The sequence below is a fragment of the Miscanthus floridulus genome, chromosome 3 (genome assembly GCF_019320115.1).
Source record: "Miscanthus floridulus cultivar M001 chromosome 3, ASM1932011v1, whole genome shotgun sequence".
In the NCBI taxonomy this organism is placed as follows: Eukaryota; Viridiplantae; Streptophyta; class Magnoliopsida; order Poales; family Poaceae; genus Miscanthus; species Miscanthus floridulus.
The window spans coordinates 125,915,351-125,933,510 of NC_089582.1; the positions used below are offsets into that span (position 1 = coordinate 125,915,351).

The following is an 18,160-nucleotide window of genomic DNA, read 5'->3' on the forward strand; positions in this document are numbered from 1 at the left end:
GCTTCTATCTAGGGCTTGTTTAGTTTGCAAAATTTTTGACGAAATGATACTGTAGCACTTTCGTTGTTATTTGACAATTAATATCTAATCATAGTCTAATTAGACTTAAAAGATTCGTCTTGTGAATTTCGTCTAAACTGTGTAATTTGTTTTATTTTTTATTTATATTTAATGTTTTATGTATGCGTCAAAGATTCGATGTAACGGAGAATATTGAAAAATTTAGGACGGTACCGGGCGTGGACTGGAGGACCCCATCGGTGACAGCATTTGGTGCTTCAGTTAATGGAATTTCAAAATTCCGAAAAAAAAGTCCTAAAGCACGTTTCGGGGCAAAGCAGTCTATCCTCATCACGCCATCGGTAGGGTTCCGGCGATTCCCCATGGCCGGCCGCCACCGCAACCCGCTGCCCCCTTCCTACCCCCCGCGGCGGCGGCGGGAACCATCCGCCTCCCCCGCTTCACCACCCGCTTCACCCCCACCACCCCCTCGACGACTTGCGCGACCCGCCGCGCCTTCCCCCGCACCACCACCTCGACGACTTCCGCGACCCGTCCCGCCTGCCGCCCGGCCACCCCGACAGCTTCCAGGAGCCGCCGCCGCCGCATCTCCGCCATTTCGTGGGCCACGGCCACGGCGGCGCCGGTGGCCCCCTGCCACCCCAGCCGCATGTGGTGGCGGCGCTGGAGGAGCGTCTTGGCGCGGAGATCGACGAGGCGCACGCGCTGCTCGCGCAGAACCAGCGGCTGGCCGCGACGCACGTGGCGCTCGTGCAGGAGGTCGCTGCCGCGCGGCACGAGCTCGGCCGCACTGCGCACGCGCTCACCTACGCTCAGGAGGAGAGCGACCTACGCCTTCGCGAGGTGCGGACGCTCTCCCTAGTCCCTCACGAGCTTCAACGGGCTGAATGTATCTTCTTTTCTTTGCGTTGCAAATTTGGGTACTTCTCTGGAAGCAGCTTGCTCAAATTGAACCAGAAACTGAAGCTATGCAGATCTCTGGAGGCTCTTATATGTTTGTTTGGTGTCTATAGGGACCTAATTTTCTCCCAGTCTTGCAAATTTCGGGCTAAACTTGACTTCGCAGTGTATATTTTGCGTTGCAGTGGGTCTATTTGGTACTGACGATGTGAACTTTTAACTTGTATTGCCATTAATCAGTTTTCTTCTTTGTTTAGATTTATGACACTCCTGCACTGTATTTGGAAACCTCGGCCACAAAAATCACACAAATGATCATAATGTGTATGTGTGCCATTTTTGTTTGTTTGTTTTTTGGCTTGCATAGCACCAGCAGTTGGGGGAAAAATGAGACGAGATATAGAAGTTTACCTGGACGCATGTCCCTTTTTTCACGAGCTAAACACACTCACACCCATGACAGATTCTGGTACCTGTTTTCGATTCCAAGTGTTTTTTTCCTGTGCCCCCAAAAAATCTGCCGAATCAGACATTGGCGCCTGAATTAGACACTAGCACCTGCACTTGTGTCCATGTAACACTAGATATAAATTGAAAAAGAGGGAAGTTTGCCTCATATCATAGTTTAATAGGCCATGGTCGCCTAAGTGGGTTTGGTGTCTGCCAAGGCAAGGAGGGATCTAGGCTGTGCTTGGGTGCTAGACAGGAGGCTTCCTAGTGCCTTGGCACTGGCAGGCTAGGTGTCTGCTTCTGGAATAGTGGAGGAGACAAGCCAGAGAATTTGAACCCTGGATTTATATTTATCTTCATGTCCATGTCCATGCCATCGTCACAATTGTGGAAAGTTTGTCAGCTTGCATTAGATTGGAACCTCACATCCTTTGATCTCATCGTCTTCTTGCATGTAAATAATGGAGATAAAATGTAGAGAGACTGAGAGAATAATGGGTAAAGATGGGGAGAAGATGACAGCACGGCAGAGAAGGCAGATACATTAAACAAGCTAGATACTGCAGAATACATGCTTATGTGTATGTATTATGTAGGTCATTTCCTTCATGTTTGCTGTTTGCGCCGTGCTCAAAATTTTAACATGTCCCAGTTTCCAAATTTTCTGTGTGTCGTACAGCCCATACACTTACCCTAAGCAATCTGTTAGATTTCTACAATACACTGCCTCCACCTTCCTGGAGATCCAGAAGTCCTACGTGATTCTTTGTTCATAGGAGCTTCTCAAGCTCTATATTCACATTGTTGATATAAACTCAACTAATTCTAGTAGAAATATTTTCTTTCCGCACTTAACTTTTTTTCTTAACTTTTTTTTTAGAATACGGTAACACATGCATGCTTGTTTCTCTCTCTTTTTACCAACATCATGTGAATCCACTCTTTTGTTTGAAGCCACAAAATTAACTCTGCATTTTGCTTGCAAAACCAACCCAAGTTCAATTATGCTATATTTTTAATTAGTTACACTTGTATTTATGTGTGTTTTCCATGAAATTGCATAGTTTTGCATTAGTTGTAGGTTTGAAACTGCATAACAGGAATAAGTTGGATTTTATGTTTTATCTTGACGTAAGGCCCCATTTTCAGCCGATATTTTCAAATACACACATGTTATATTATTATGTAAATTCGTGTATCTTGGAACCCGCCTGACTTAGTTCAATAAAATAGTTCTGTTTGTATCAAATATAATTAATTTATGGTTCTTTTGGTTGTAATATCCAAAATAATTTTAATAGGTCTATGAGAGGTCAATGAAGATGGAAGCAGAGCTCCGGGCAGCACATGAAATGAGAGCAGAGCTTGCACAAGTTCGTATGGACATTCAAAACCTGGGTGCAGCGAGGCAGGAACTCATGGGCCAAGTTCAGGGATTAACACAGGATTTGGCTCGGTCGGCAGAAGACTTGCAGAAGGTGTGTGCATTAAAAGCTGAAATCCAGGAGATCAAACATGAAACAGAACATTTGAGGTACATTCTATTAAATATTTGACCTATTCTTTTTTTGAATATAGAAGGTCTAAGGATTTTCATCATGCATACAAACTCGTTATTGATGATGCAATGATGCTCTACTGCGTATTTAAGAAAAAAAAATCATTATTAATTTTTTATCTGCTCTTCCCTGCTTTGCCTTACCTCTTCCCAATCAGCATTATGAGTAAACATTGTCATTGTTCCCTTCTCTTTCACCTGGTCAACCCAGTCAAAACACACTTCGCTCCAAACTGGAATGATATGTTCAAAAAGGGATTTAATGGAATTTTGATTTTCTGTTGAGCAATAGAGAGAAAGGCGAATTTGCAACAAATACCTTTGCTTTTATTTAACTGTATGGTATTTATTATGAGCCACTATGCAGATCTGGTATTGAGCTTGAGAAGAAAGGATATGCACAGAGTTATGAGCAGGGACAGGAGATGCAGAAAAATTTGATTTCAGTGGCTTCTGAGGTGGAGAAACTTCGAGCTGAGGTTGCTAACGCGGAGAAGAGGTCACTGGCCGTTGTGTCTGCAGGCAATCAAGGTATGATCTGAGCAGGAGGTTATTTTTTTTTAGTATATCGCTTCTGTTCCAAATGTCTGCTACTTATGTGATCAATTAGGTGAGATGACCTTGACAACAAAACTAGCCGAGTGTTAAGATGATGCTCCAAAAGATTGCTGCCAGAACGATTGTGAATTTGAGATGTGAAAAATCTGTATGCTAAAACCTAGCCTATCCACCACGTAAAACCTAACCTATCCACCACGTAAAACCTAACCTATTCATAGATCATATTAATGAGAAACTACTAGCCTGTTGTTAAATGTGATGCTGTGTTAGCTGATTAGTGATCTGGCATAAAAGGTGAAGTTGATTAGTAATCTGGCATAGTAGGTGAAGCTGATTTGTAATCTGGCATAGTAGGTGAAGCTGATTTGTCTCCTGCACTGCAGGTTATATTGGAAGCTATGGGAACCCCAAGGCCAATTATGCTGCAAACCCTTTTAACTCTGGATATGGCATTAATCAAGTATGTCATCTGGCTTGTACTTTATCATCTGCAGAACCAGTCCTCACATCCCTTAGTCCTCATTTGAAGCTACTCTACTGCAGGCAAATGCTGCCACTGATTCTGGTTCCGAGTATGGAACTAGTGCAGCACATGGTTCTTGGGGTGCCTATGACTTGCAAAGGACGTCCGGGCGTAGATAAATACCGCAAATTTGTCAGGCCTTTCACCGAAGTGTACACATAGCTTTGGCCATGACCGTATGAACGTTGTAGTGGATCAGATGTTGAACAGATAGGGCACAGGTAGATAAATTGCGCAGATTTGCTTTAGTTTAGCTTCTATCGGCCTGTGCAAGGGAACATGAGAAAATTGGTTATTTGCCATTGTAAACGATGGGCTTCGCAAAATTATCATCCGAAAGATTTTTTTAGCAAAATTGCCACCCTAAACATGTGTACTTTGATTTTGTTGCCATAGAGCCTGTTCGGCAGGACTGAAAAATAAGCTAAAATATTGTTTCGGCTGGTTGTTGTGAGAGAAAAATACTATTCTGTCTGAAAACACTGTTCATGTGAACAGCGGTTTCGTGCCCTCATAATTCCTATTTAGTTCCTTTGTTAATATTTTTTGGGAATCCCTTTCACGCGAAAGTACATTGTTGGCCTTCTGGATGTGAAGAAATGAGATCGAGACTATTTGCATCTATGAAACTGCTCGCAAACGAAGAACCGCCGCTCACGTGCCCTAGACGTACGCGATGCAGGACGGCCGCGACGCGGCACCGCCGGCGGGCGCGCTCGCCGCCACCACACAACCACCCGTGCTTAGCGTCGCCACGCCGTCACCCGCGCTTGCCGGGACCACGGTGGCCGCCGGCACGACCATGGAGGAACTCGGAGCGACCTCGGCGGCCGTTGGCACAACCATGGAGGAACTCGGAGTGAGCTCGCCACCCCTCGTCGCGGCCCTGACAGCAAACGCACTCGGCAAGCTAGATGCAGCCCCAACATCTCGAGTCCCGCCGGGTCCGAGTCTGTCCCTCGTGGTGGACGCTGTAAGGAAAATGGACCCTAAGCCCATTTACTTTAGATTTTGGTGTTTGATGACCAACACAACCAGATTGGACTAATGAATTTGCAAGTGTTTGTTTTGTAGTCCAACAGGGTGCAAGACATGACTTGGACGAAGGCGATGTGATGATCTGATGATCAACACCTTAAGGAAGACCTTAGGAGCACAAGAAAAGATCCAAGATATCAAGCAAAGTCCAAGCATGAAGATAGGAACCAAGCCGTACGCAAGATCACGAAGAAACGAGCTCGCAGAGGCGACCGGAGCTGGACTGGACGCTGGAAGCGCGACCGGACGCTGGACCGGTGGCTCGGCAGACAGGCGACCGAACGCTGGACCGAACACTGGCGACAACCGACCGGACGCAGAAACACAGCGTCCGATCGAGTACAGAGAGGTTCCAGGCGCGCGAAACTGCGCCCGAACGCGTCCGGTGGCAGGCGACCGGACGCTGGCAGCGTCCGATCGGTAGTTCGCGGCTACAACGGTCGGGACGACCGGACGCATCCGGTCAGGACGATCTCAGCGTCCGGTCAGTAGCAGAATTGTGGGAGTTCGACCCCAACGGCTACTTTCTCAGTGGGGCTTATAAATACAACCCCCAATCGGCCATTTGAGGAGTGTGGAGCTGAGGAAACATACCAAGAGTGTTGATACACCATTTTAGTGATCTCCACACGCATAGTGCTTAGTGTTTTATTAGGTGATTAGCATAAGTGCTTTGTGAAGTGCTTAGGTTGATTAGACCACCGCTTATGCGCTTGCTCTAGGTGTTTGCCTGGTGTTTAGTGAGGTTTGCATACCTCTTGCCACCCCGTGCTTGTGAGCACAAGTGTTGTACATCGGAGGGGCTTGAAGTCTTACGAGATCACACCAACCGCGTTTGTGGTGTGGCCGCCACCATGTACAGGAGGGAACAAGGCCCGCGGCGTTTCGGCCGGAAGTTTGATAGTGAAGACGGCGGGGAGCATCCGGGAGAGGCTTGCCGAGAGGCACATCGGAGACCCACTTGCGCGTGGGGAAGGCCCGAGGCTATCCACGGAGTTACCTGGCCGGGAGCTTGGCCTTTACGAGGGATTCCTTGCGAGGGGCTCCAACAAGGACTAGGGGGAAGCTTGCGCGCTTCTCGACACCTCGGTAAAAATACTGGAGTCATCGACGGGAGTTTGCATATCTCTACCTTGCTCTTTAAGCTTCCGCATTTACATTGATCATATTATTATCATTTGCGGTAGAGATAGCAACATACTAGCAAAATCGTAGTTGTACATCTAGATAGATTATCTTTTGTGTAGGTTTTGCTAGAGATTGAAAAAGAGGCCATAGTTTAGAGTTAGAATTTTAAGTTGCCTAATTCACCCCCCCCTCTTAGGCGTCACGGTCCCTTCAATTGGTATCAGAGCCGGTTGGCTTATTTTTGGACCTTTGGCTTAACCGTCGTTGAGCCGACGCTATTGTAGAGTGGTTGGGATGGATACCGCTAGGCCTCCACAATTTGACGGCACTAACTTCCCATACTATAAAGCTAGAATGGCTTGCCACCTTGAGGCAGTTGATTTAGGTGTACGGAGAGTCACTCATGACGGGATGAAACCCATTAAGAATCCCGAAAAGCCCACAAAGAGTGACGAAAAAGAAATGTATTTTAATGCTAGAGCTAAGAATTGCTTGTTTGAATCTTTTAGCATGGATGTTTTTAACCAAGTGTTTACTTTAAATACCGCTCATGAAATTTGGTTAAAACTCCAAGAGCTCCATGACGGCACAAGTAATGTTCATGAGCAAAAACATTGTCTAGCTAAGCAAAATTATGATTCCTTTGCTATGAATGATGATGAGCTTGTTCGTGATATGTATTCTCGATTGAATCTAATTATCAATGAGCTCCATTCAATAGGATTATTAAAGCTAGATGATGCGGACATCGTGAGGAAGATCATCTCCGTTCTACCACAAAAGAAATATGCAAGTATCATCACCATTCTTCACAACATGGAGAACTTGAGCAACATAACCCCGGGCATTGCCATTGGCAAGCTAGTGGCATTTGAAATGTCACGTAAGATGGGTCAAGGAGAAGCATCTTCATCAAGCAAAGGCAAAGCTCTCGCTTGTAGCGAGAAGAAAAAGATGAAGGGCAAGAAAGTTGAGTCAAGCTCAAGCTCAAGCTCCTCAAGTGAAGAAGAAGAGGAGGATGATGATGATGAACAAGAATCAAGTGATGATGATCAATCTTCCTCCTCCACCTCCGACCTTGATGAAGAATCAATCAAACTTATCAAAAAGGTGGAGAAGATGATCGTAAGGCTCAATGTCGAGGGTGTGCCCATCCAAATTCAAGACCTCGTTTTCACTAATAAAAGAAACGAGCAAAGAAAGAGGGGATGCTATGGATGCGGCGAGTTAGGGCACTTTGTGGAAGTTTGTCCAAATAAGCCCACAACCAAGACAAAGAAGAAGGCATATAAGAACAAAGCCCTCACAATAATAAGGTCATGGGATGATTCTTCAAGTGAAGAAGAAAACCATCACAAGAGGCGAGGTCACAAGCACTCATCATCAAGCTCTTCTCGTGTGTGCCTTATGGCACGAGATACATGCACATAAGAGGTTGCAAAAGAGAATGAGCAACTCAAGCAAGAAGTAGCTCGCCTCACCAAGGACTTGACTCAAGTGAAAGACAAGGCAAAGCAAACCTAACTTCATCAAGATAACACCGTCAAGGGAGTGAAGAAGCTTGATGAAGGACAAACCGTGGTTTGCTACGTGTGGCACAAATAAGGCCACAAATCCTATGAGTGCAAGGTGAAGAATGAGGGAGGAGCAAAGAAGAAGGAGAAAAAGCAAACAAGCAAGCTCTCCAACACCTACACCAACAAGGTGGACAAGAAGGCCTCCACACCTTATCTCTTGAAGAAGAAGAAAAATGACAAGGTGGTGGCCATCAAGGTGAACAAGCAAGCCAACAATGGGGCCAAACGCTTTTGGGTGCCAAAGGAAATCATTTCAAATATGAAGAGCACCAAGAAAGTTTGGATCTCGAAAGGGAAGTGAGAAGTCCATCGGACTTCAGAGAATTTGGAGACTTGGTAAAATTTGGATGCATTATATGGGGTGCATCATGATGAACAAAGTCATTACCAAGTAGGTTAGTGAATACTATGGACCCAAATTCTCTTTCCCATGTTAGGTAACTAGATGTCATTAATTTCAATAAGCATTTATTTCTTTTGGTATTGTCTTTCAATTGGTATACTCTTAAAGCATCTAGTTATCTTATATGCCTAATGTTTGCATTTACATGCTTAAATATTTTGTCATGCATTCAATAGGTATATCATATAGTAGGCTTGCTCGGTTTCATTATCAACCCTTGGAGCAAACCTACATGGTTTAAAATTGTTTAGGAGCACGGCACATAGCTTGTTTTACAATTAACTATCTAATATGTGCCGAAGTCCAAATTGTAGATAATCTCTCCCAAATATCATCTTTCAAGTGGTATTTTGGTACTTAAATCAATGTACATAAATTTTACAAGTATTCAACACTTGTGTGCACAAATTTAGGGAGAGCTTAATCTACAACTTGTATGCTTTGAGACTAACACTTGTTCAAAATGGTATCAATTTTTCAAACCTATGTGTAGTAGTCTCATTATAAGGAAATTAGAGTCCTCGGAGTTAAGCATCATTCTTTAATTGGCATCATCATGTTGTTTTCATTCCATATTTATATGCTTTCTCCATGCATTATATAGATTAAACTCTCTTGTGCAATAAATTGCTATTTATGCATATGCTTTGCTTTCTACCATATGTTTGCATACATTTAGGGAGAGCTTAGTCTATATAATGTGAGAGTCAAATTTTGTGATCCATTTCATTCTATACACAAAGGATCACGAAATTTGATCCTCCCTTGTGCTACTAATGTCTTTCTTTTCGGTGTTTGATGCCAAAGGGGGAGAATTTAAAGGACCAAAGGCAAGCATCAAGTTGATGTCTACAAGTGATAATGGTCTAAGAAAGGGAGGAAAGTGGATTATGGATTAGACTAAGTAATGGTAAAATCTGTAGGAATCCATAATGACACATAGGGATTTTTGCAAGGGCAAGATGGTTTTCGATTGGCATCTAAGTAGGATTTTCTAGCATCATATAACCTTGCCCTTTGCATTGTTTCCTAGCAAGTAGGTAGTTTTTAAATTTCAAAATCTCTATCATTTGCTTGCTTTGGTCGTGTTGTCATCAATCACCAAAAAGGGGGAGATTGTAAGGAAAATAGACCCTAAGCCCATTTACTTTGGATTTTGGTGTTTGATGACCAACACAACCAAATTGGACTAATGAATTTGCAAGTGTTTGTTTTGTAGTCCAACAGGGTGCAAGACATGACTTGTATGAAGGCGATGTGATGATCTGATGATCAACACCTTAAGGAAGACCTTAGGAGCACAAGAAAAGACCCAAGATATCAAGCAAAGTCAAGCATGAAGATAGGAACCAAGCCGTACGCAAGATCACGAAGAAACGAGCTCGCAGAGGCGACCGAACGCTGGACTGGACGCTGGAAGCGTGACCGGACGTTGGACTGGTGGCTCGGTAGACAGGCGACCGGACACTGGACTGGACACTGGCGGCAACCGACCGGACGCAGAAACACAGCGTCCGATCGAGTACAGAGAGGTTCCAGGAGCGCGAAACTGCGACCGGACGCGTCCGGTGGCAGGCGACCGGACGCTGGCAACGTCCAATCGGTAGTTCGCGGCTGCAACGGTCGAGACGACCGGACGCGTCCAGTCAGGACGATCTCAGCATCCGGTCAGTAGCAGAATTGTGGGAGTTCGACCCCAACGGCTACTTTCTCAGTGGGGCTTATAAATACAACCCCCAACCGGCCATTTGAGGAGTGTGGAGCTGAGGAAACATACCAAGAGTGTTGATACACCATTTTAGCGATCTCCATATGCATAGTGCTTAGTGTTTTATTAGATGATTAGCATAAGTGCTTTATGAAGTGCTTAGGTTGATTAGACCACCGCTTATGCGCTTGCTCTAGGTGTTTGCCTAGTGTTTAGTGAGGTTTGCATACCTCTTGCCACCCCGTACTTGCGAGCACAAGTGTTGTACATCAGAGGGGCTTGAAGTCTTGCAAGATCACACCAACCGCGTTTGTGGTGTGGCCGCCACCGTGTACAGGAGGGAACAAGGCCCGCGGCGTTTCGGCCGGAAGCTTGACAGTGAAGACGGCGGGGAGCATCCGGGAGAGGCTTGCCGAGAGGCACATCGGAGACCCACTTGCGCGTGGGGAAGACCCGAGACTATCCACGGAGTTACCCGCCCGGGAGCTTGGCCTTTGCGAGGGATTCCTTGCGAGGGGCTCCAATGAGGACTAGGGGGAAGCTTGCGCGCTTCTCGATACCTCGGTAAAAATACCGGAGTCATCGACGGGAGTTTGCATATCTCTACCTTGCTCTTTAAGCTTCCGCATTTACATTGATCATATTATTATCATTTGCGGTAGAGATAGCAACATACTAGTAAAACCGTAGTTGCATATCTAGATAAATTATCTTTTGCGTAGGTTTTGTTAGAGATTGAAAAAGAGGCTATAGTTTAGAGTTAGAATTTTAAGTTGCCTAATTCACCCCCCCTCTTAGGTGTCACGGTCCCTTCAGACACGCCCCCACTGCCCCGACGTCGACGTGGCTACGCTGGCACCTGCGCCAACCTGGAAGCCGCGCCAGCAGCCAACCCACGACTTGCTAAGATCTAGAGAAGAGCAGTAATATCCTCTCGCTTGGAAGAGGCTCCCAATAAATATTAACAAAGGAACTGAATAGGGATTATGGCAACAAAATCGGGGTACACGTGTTTAGGCTGCCAATTTTACGAAGTTAATCTTTCGGATGATAATTTTGCGAAGCCCATTATTTACAATGACAAATAGTCAATTTTCTCAGGGAACGTATATTTATTGAATTAAGCGTGAATATATTGAATGTTTTCTATCGGACACGTGTGATGTGATGTGATGTGCAATTGTGAATGTGATGTTTACGGATAATTATTAATAAAAAAATGTTGAACTAGATAGGTATTAGGTCTATATAAGTTGAGAATCTCTCGTGATATTGGATAGAACTAACGGAAACAACGTATATGTACACCAAAATATACGTAATAAACTAACAACCAGCTAAAAAAATAATATATAACGTACGTGCGTGCGTACCATGTTGAAGTCGCCCTGGGGGTTGGGCAGACTCAGGTAGTACTCTGTACCCTGTAGCCGGATTGCAGATAAGCCTCCGTTGCTGAACCGGTTGGTAGCATCATTTGCCCCTGCATGCTTGGCTACCATGGCTGAAAAAATTATTAACTGATTTGTTGTAAAAGAAAAATATTATTTGTTAGTTGAAAAAATACGACTTATAAGTTAAGCGAATAGGATGATTGTCTTTCACCCACTGCTGCCTCTGCTTCATGTCTCCTGGATTGGCGGCTTTCATAATAATACGACCTTGCTTTAGGGCCTGTTCGGCTGGTATTAAAGCTGGCTGATAAGCCAGCTGAAGCTGTTTCGTTGTGAGAAAAAAAATATAAGTTAATTATAAAACTAATTACATAGATGAAGACTAATTTACGAGACGAATTTATTAAGCCTAATTAATCCGTCATTAGCACATATTTACTGTAGCACCACATTGTCAAATCATGGACTAATTAGGCTTAAAAAATTCGTCTCGCAAATTAGCCACAATCTGTGCAATTAGTTATTTTTTTTGTTTATATTTAATACTTCATGCATGTGTCCAAACATCCGATGGAACAGGGACTAAAATTTCCCTGTAGTAACCAAACACCCCCTTATGACGGGTGGGATTTTAGACGTACCGTGACACATTTGAAATTGAATAGGAATCTTACATTTTACATGTAATATCACGGACGACGGATGCCTCATATAGCACGACGTGTAGATCGAACGGTTGTTATAGAGAAAGAGTAAGATCAGGTATGACAAATGGCTCATATAGCACGGCGTACAGATCGAACGGTTATTATAGAGGAAGAGCCCTCCCTAAAAAAAACTAGCTCTTTTATACGGTTTGTTCGCTGGTTGGTTTCTGGGCTGATAAACCCGGCTGATGCTGATTTATTGTGAGAGGAAAATATTGTTGACTGGCTGATAAGCTCTGGCTGAAACCAACAAGCGAACAGGCTGATAGGATGATATACATGTGCAGCATTCTTAGGATCCTTAAAGCGTACACAACCCAAGTAAGCTGTTGATAATGCTGATAAGCCGATTTCAAGAAGTAAGCTGATGATAAACCGATTTCAAGGATTGAATTCCTCTGTGATCACAGCCATATCACTAAAAATCTTATACACCGTGTGTTCATCCAATGATTTCCAATACCGAACCATACCACGAGCCTTCAAAAGATTACCATGGCTGAAACAGGTGGAAAACAACTTCGACGGGTCAAAGCTCTGATGGCCGGATGGTATCATTCAAAAACCATATTGTACAGAACAACTGATACACACTAACAAAAAAAAAATTCAAGCAAGGATCACTTTACAGTTTACACTCGTCAGTAGCAGAGAAAGGGAAGACCTATGCTACCGCAAGCACATGATAGATACATCAAGGATAGTTACACACGCGAAGCTACATCTTCAATGTGCGTGCAGGCACAGCACGTGCCGACATATCTTGTTCTAAGTCTAGGCCACCACAGGAACCGAAGCATCAAACCGGTCGGAAGTTACATACAGGCTTACAACTCCCCAATACCAGGGTTAGGTCGCACCAAACTGCGTATCTGTGGCAGGGAATGCTATTTGCCACCCGCAAACTCTGCAGTGGAAACAGATGACCCCTTATGATCTTATGCTTGCGGGAAAACTTTATTCGGGGGGATATTTTCGCGCCTCTCAACATAGGCGGCCGGAAACCAACCGGCCTTCCCTCGGCATTCTCCTTCCGCCCAGCCGTTGGGAGCAATCTGGTGCAGGCACAAAAAGAATAAGGATGCAATCATACAGTAAAATAGCATTGACAGTTAGTGGGTAGTGTTTTTGTTTGGACAGGCTAATTCATTCTTATATTCCTTCCACCATAGTATGATTCTTTTTAGCAACTGATAGACCAATTCATCCTACAAGCCTGTAGGCAGCCACTGTGCAGTTTGCACTCACTGCAGGAGGACAAGTGTCCATATACTAACTGGTCGTCTTTGACCAATGGTTTCTTATGATCACGTTAACAGTTCTTAAGCCAGGTTAGCCAGTGGGTACTACATTACTTCCACAACTGAAACTGTTAAGAGCACACTGACCTGACGAACGACAACATAATCGCCAACAATTAAGCTCAGTTCCTTCTCTGCGGTTCCATTGAAATTATGCATTGCCTGCAGCACAAAAAAGATTGATACTGTACATATAAATGGAAAATACGATGTATACTTGTTTTTTACTGCCAGTTACTCAGTTTCACCTCAGCAAGGAAGTACTGGGCTTTCTCAGCACGCTTATGCGAAGATATAATAGGTGGTGCAGATTCTCTCCTTTGCTTCTCAGAGGACATCTGCAAAGAAGAAAACGTAAAAAAAAAAGGAACGCAAGAGAATTTTCACAACTTCCCATAACAATCAAAGTGAAAAGTGAAAACTCTACCTCCGCTTCAACGTCATCAAGGATAGCAGCTAATCTCAGATGGAATAACTTTTCTGCTTCTACCTTTAACGAGACGAATTGCCAAGGAAAAGAAATAAATGAATGTAACAAACAATGCAAATAGAATAGCCACATATTATAAGTAAGCAATCTCACCACGCCAACCAGCCGCTGAAGGGTCACTCGTTGCTGCTGAGATTCAACAGATGCAAGCGCAGCTGCTGCTTCCTTTCCTAACACAGCCATGCTTGCTTTGTGCTCTATCATTTTAGCTTCTGACTGCTGAAGCTTTGTAGTGTGCTCAGGAATTGGAGCTTCTCTTACCCGTGCCTTTCTTCTAGCAATTTCAGCCGACTATTGAACAAACAAGAAGGATCATGGTAAATGGAAGCAGCAGCAATTTGAATTTGCTCACTTGCAGCGAAGGATTAAGCCACTAGTACATACGAGGATCTCAGCTTCATGTCTCATCCGGCTATAGCGCTGTGCAAGACCACGAGCATCTTCCAGGGGTGCACCCATAGCCATTGACCTCAATGGGTCTATAGTCTGAAATGTCAACAAATGTAAGAAACTTAAAATGTATCTAAATGAGATCCAAATACCTCACACATACGTGTGTTCTTATTTCTATCAGAATGGCATATATGATATATTTCAGAAGGCTTGGACTCAAACTTGCACTGAAAAAGGCTGTTCTAAGCAAACAACCAGAAACTATGCGTATGGCGATCGATTCCAATATACCATAGACAAGCTACTGATATCATATGAATCGGGAAGTAAAAGGCAAAGCAGAAACAGAATGATATGCTTGGTAACTTGGATTATTAGTATCAGAAAGTTACCACTAAGGAGACTTTCAACATTTTGGTTTTCATGAGACTAAGATGGACTTGTGAAAACTTTACTCAAACAAAAAGGCTTCCAACATCTTGGATATTCTAGGGTGTCACCACACTCTCCAGCTACCAATGGAAACTTTCAATACAAATTTACGTCCACCAATGATATCGTCTAGAAATTTCAGGAAGTAAAGCCATGCTAAAAATAAGTCACTTTAAGTACCCACTGCAGAGAGCTCCCACGAGTCGCGGTCTCGTCGCATTGCACAGGCGAGGGTAAGGCTTGCCACTAACACCCTTCCCCAGACCCCGCACAGAGCGGGAGCTCTCTGCACTGGGTACTTAAAGTGACTTATTTTTAGCATGGCTTTACTTCCTGTGCCTGAGATATATTCATCTGCCTCAAAAGGTTATTCAAATCTATTCCAATCAGCAACTCACTCCATGAATGGTAACTGTACCCTGAAATATGCATTCCCCATAACACCTATATTTCCTGCCTGCCAACCAGACAACCAACCAAGAGCCTTCAAAACCCCCTTACACATAAATTCCCACAAGTGATCTCCAACTAAACAGGCTAATTGATGATATCCTTGGTCCTTACGGCTGATTAACATGTTTCAGGATCGTGTGTTAGTCTAATGAAGCAACATGATTTGTTCTCAATTCTAATGGGGTTTCAATTTAAGCCTAAATTGAGAGGCCTCTCAGTGTACATTTTAGGTTTATTTGTTGGCCAAAATCGATCCCTTATGTGGGAAACAGACTCAAAGATTAGTCAGCACTTACCTGAGAAGATAAAATTCTGTTGAAATCCTCATACTCTTTCTCAATATTTCTCAAAGCACCTCCATACAGTGATGCTGCTTTTCCAAGGGCTTCATCACTTGCATTATTTTCACCTCCATATCTATAGCAATCCTCAGAAAATTTTGTTCCTATGGACAAAAGAAAGAATAGATACAGCTGTTTAACAAACTATTTCATAGATATTCAATTGGGAGACTTGCATACAAGTGTAACAGCATGCACTGCAAAAGAAAGAAAGAAATAAACTGATTAAACCCTGTTTGAAATTCACGAGTTTTTCCACTAAGCTAAAATAACCTCTAGAAATATAGTGGTGATAACCATTGAAAATAGTAGTGATTCCTTCCCAAGATGGAGGGCATATGAATTTATCATCCTAGATAGCTGCAATCACAATTGACTATTCTAGCTCAAAGCATCATACTACACTAAGTTTTGGAGGGTAGATATCCTATTTCTAACCCTAACCAATGGCTCTACTATGTGAGAAAATGTAAATACGACAAAATAACAATGTAACTTTCTTTTGCTGTGAAGAAATCTCAACATGACAGAATTAACCAAGGATAACTGACATGAGCCACATAAGTACATACCCACTTCAATATGTTTGTGTCCAATAGACACCAAACCTTCAGCTGCTCTAACTATGTCCTTCTGGAAATCCTGTTAGAGTGGATACATCACAGAAATGTAACAACTGCTATCACGAAACTCAGTAAAGGGTATACTGCAATCATGAAATCTTCATTTCCTTCGAAAAAAATATTTATTAGTGCACTGAATATACAAAGACTATGTTTGTTTGTTTGATGTATATTGAACAATGCAAATGCAACATCAGTTTTTGGCCAGGTGTTCACATCAATAGATAGGTCAAAAGGCCATCTATAATCCTCCCCTTCTTACCCTTCCAGAACGAGTAGAAGTATACAATTTCTCAAGCTGTTGATGTCTCTGTAGTTCAACCTCATCAATTACAACGGAATCTGACCGCTCATAACCAGTAGTACTGAACTGCTTTATAACAGCCTGAAAATTTTTAAATCACAAATGTAAGCAAGGAAAGGATTAATGAACAATGAACTGCAACGTCCACTTCACACTAGAGCTATAATGATTAATGAACAATTCACATTCCAAATTAGCAAGATACAACAGAACACAAAAAAGATATCGTGCATCCTAAAAAACCAGCTCTTGGCCCCAAAGCTCCGACCCCCATGGCTCGCAGATCCACGCGGTACAAGAAATGCAAATTCGCGTTGGAACCCCGAGATCCAGCTACATGAGAACCGCGAGACCCCTAAAATCGAAAGCAATCTCTCAGCCACATCCTGGCGGCAGCCTCGCGACACATTGAGCAACCAAACACCGCGAAATCACGCCCCTTTTCTACGCGCAACGGCGGGAGCACAGAACCGAGAGGCGGAATGAAGAATCGGGCGTTCGGGAGCGGGATCCGGAACCTGCTGCTGCTTGGCGACCTGCTCCTTGAACTTGCTCGCCTGCTTCCTCAGCGCCTCCATCTCTTCCCAGCTCCTCTCTCCCTCTCACTCTCGCCCGGACACACGCGCACAAGCCGGAAGCCGCCGTGGGCCGTGGCGCCGTCGCTACCCAGACGGACGGCGGCACCGGCACCAACACGCTGCCGTTCCAAACAATCACGGACGTCCATCGTTCGTCGCTTCTAGTATTATTACAGACACAGACATGTCATGGACACGCCACTCCCGGCCCATGAAAGCCCAGCCCGTGCTAACGAGTAGTAGGAGAAAACCCATTACTTCCGGATGAGTGGCCCCACCAGATCCGACTTTATTAGGTCCACGCCTCAGCAAGCCAGCAACGTCCGGGGCGATTTTTTTCGGGCCTTTTTATTAGGTGCCATCACTAAAAAAAAGTTTAAGCGCACCCTAATATCATGACGCTAAAATTTCATGTCTTCCACGTCATTCCATCCATGTTCTGTTTGGTTTTAACGGTTCAGAAGCCTTACATGTGGGTGCAGTGAGTCAGAATGTCCAAAATGCCCCAAACATGACCCTATCCTCTCGACGTGCTACCAGAGCTGCGGTACGACACCGCGCAGAGGGTGGAGGCCGGGGAGGTACACGGGTCGGCGCTGTAGGCGCTCCTCGCCCTCGAGGCCAGCGCCGACAACCTCCTCGCCGGCGACCCCGACCACGTCGCTGAAAGGTCCTAATATGGTTAGAGAGGGTAAATAGTCTATTTAAAATATATAAATCAACTAGAGCAATTTGATTAGTATAACAAATAGCGAAATGTAAACTTGCTCTACCTCTATAAGGGTTGCAAGCCACCTATCCAATAATTCTAGTTGTTATGATCACTAGACACACAATCCACTAGGTCACTACTCACTAAGAGCTCTCACAATTGCTACACTAAAGAGCCCCACTAGATGAACTTAATCAACGAAGCAAGCTCTCAATTCTAGCTACACTAAAGAGTTTGATATAGCTAGTTTGCGGGAATGTAAATGAGTAAGTGAAAGGACCTAGGATGCCGCCTAAAGGGGGATGGATAGGCGTTTCTAAAAATTAACACCTTTAAATGCAAAAATGATTAGTGAAGGGAGTTTTCAAAATGTAAACTCCAAATAAAGAGTAGTACCACCCCTCACAAATTAGCCACAAAGTATACAAGATATAAATAATATATCTAGAAGCTACAACCCTGCAACACAAGGTTAGAAATGAGAATAAATAAATTTAGCACAGAACTCTAATACCAGACGTGTCCGGTATGAATACTGGACGTGTCCGGTATAGACGCTTTCTGC

General features: G+C 44.0%; 1 protein-coding gene and 1 pseudogene across 1 annotated transcript; one reads left to right on the plus strand and one right to left on the minus strand.

Moving 5' to 3' along the window:
- The first annotated feature begins 368 nt into the window (after nt 1-368).
- Nucleotides 369-4,456, plus strand: LOC136542362 (protein FLX-like 1; annotated as a pseudogene).
- An 8,032-nt stretch (nt 4,457-12,488) lies between these two features.
- Nucleotides 12,489-17,029, minus strand: LOC136542363 (SH3 domain-containing protein 3-like). The gene is made up of 10 exons (XM_066534755.1): nt 16,824-17,029; nt 16,264-16,386; nt 15,951-16,020; nt 15,334-15,482; nt 14,144-14,245; nt 13,853-14,050; nt 13,697-13,759; nt 13,518-13,607; nt 13,357-13,431; nt 12,489-13,023 (listed from the first exon to the last, which is right to left on the minus strand). Exons 1-10 carry the CDS (start codon nt 16,881-16,883, stop codon nt 12,907-12,909), a joined length of 1,047 nt encoding a protein of 348 aa, XP_066390852.1. The 5' UTR covers nt 16,884-17,029; the 3' UTR covers nt 12,489-12,906.
- Between the last annotated feature and the right edge of the window lie 1,131 nt (nt 17,030-18,160).

Coding starts and splice junctions, on each gene's coding strand:
- LOC136542363 (XM_066534755.1), bottom strand. CDS start 16,883: ATGGAGGCGCTGAGGAAGCAGGCGAGCAAGTTCAAGGAGCAGGTCGCC. Junction 16,387..16,823: donor AGGTCGCCAAGCAGCAGCAG/GTTCCGGATCCC, acceptor AAAAATTTTCAG/GCTGTTATAAAGCAGTTCAG. Junction 13,608..13,696: donor TTGATGACGTTGAAGCGGAG/GTAGAGTTTTCA, acceptor TCTTCTTTGCAG/ATGTCCTCTGAGAAGCAAAG.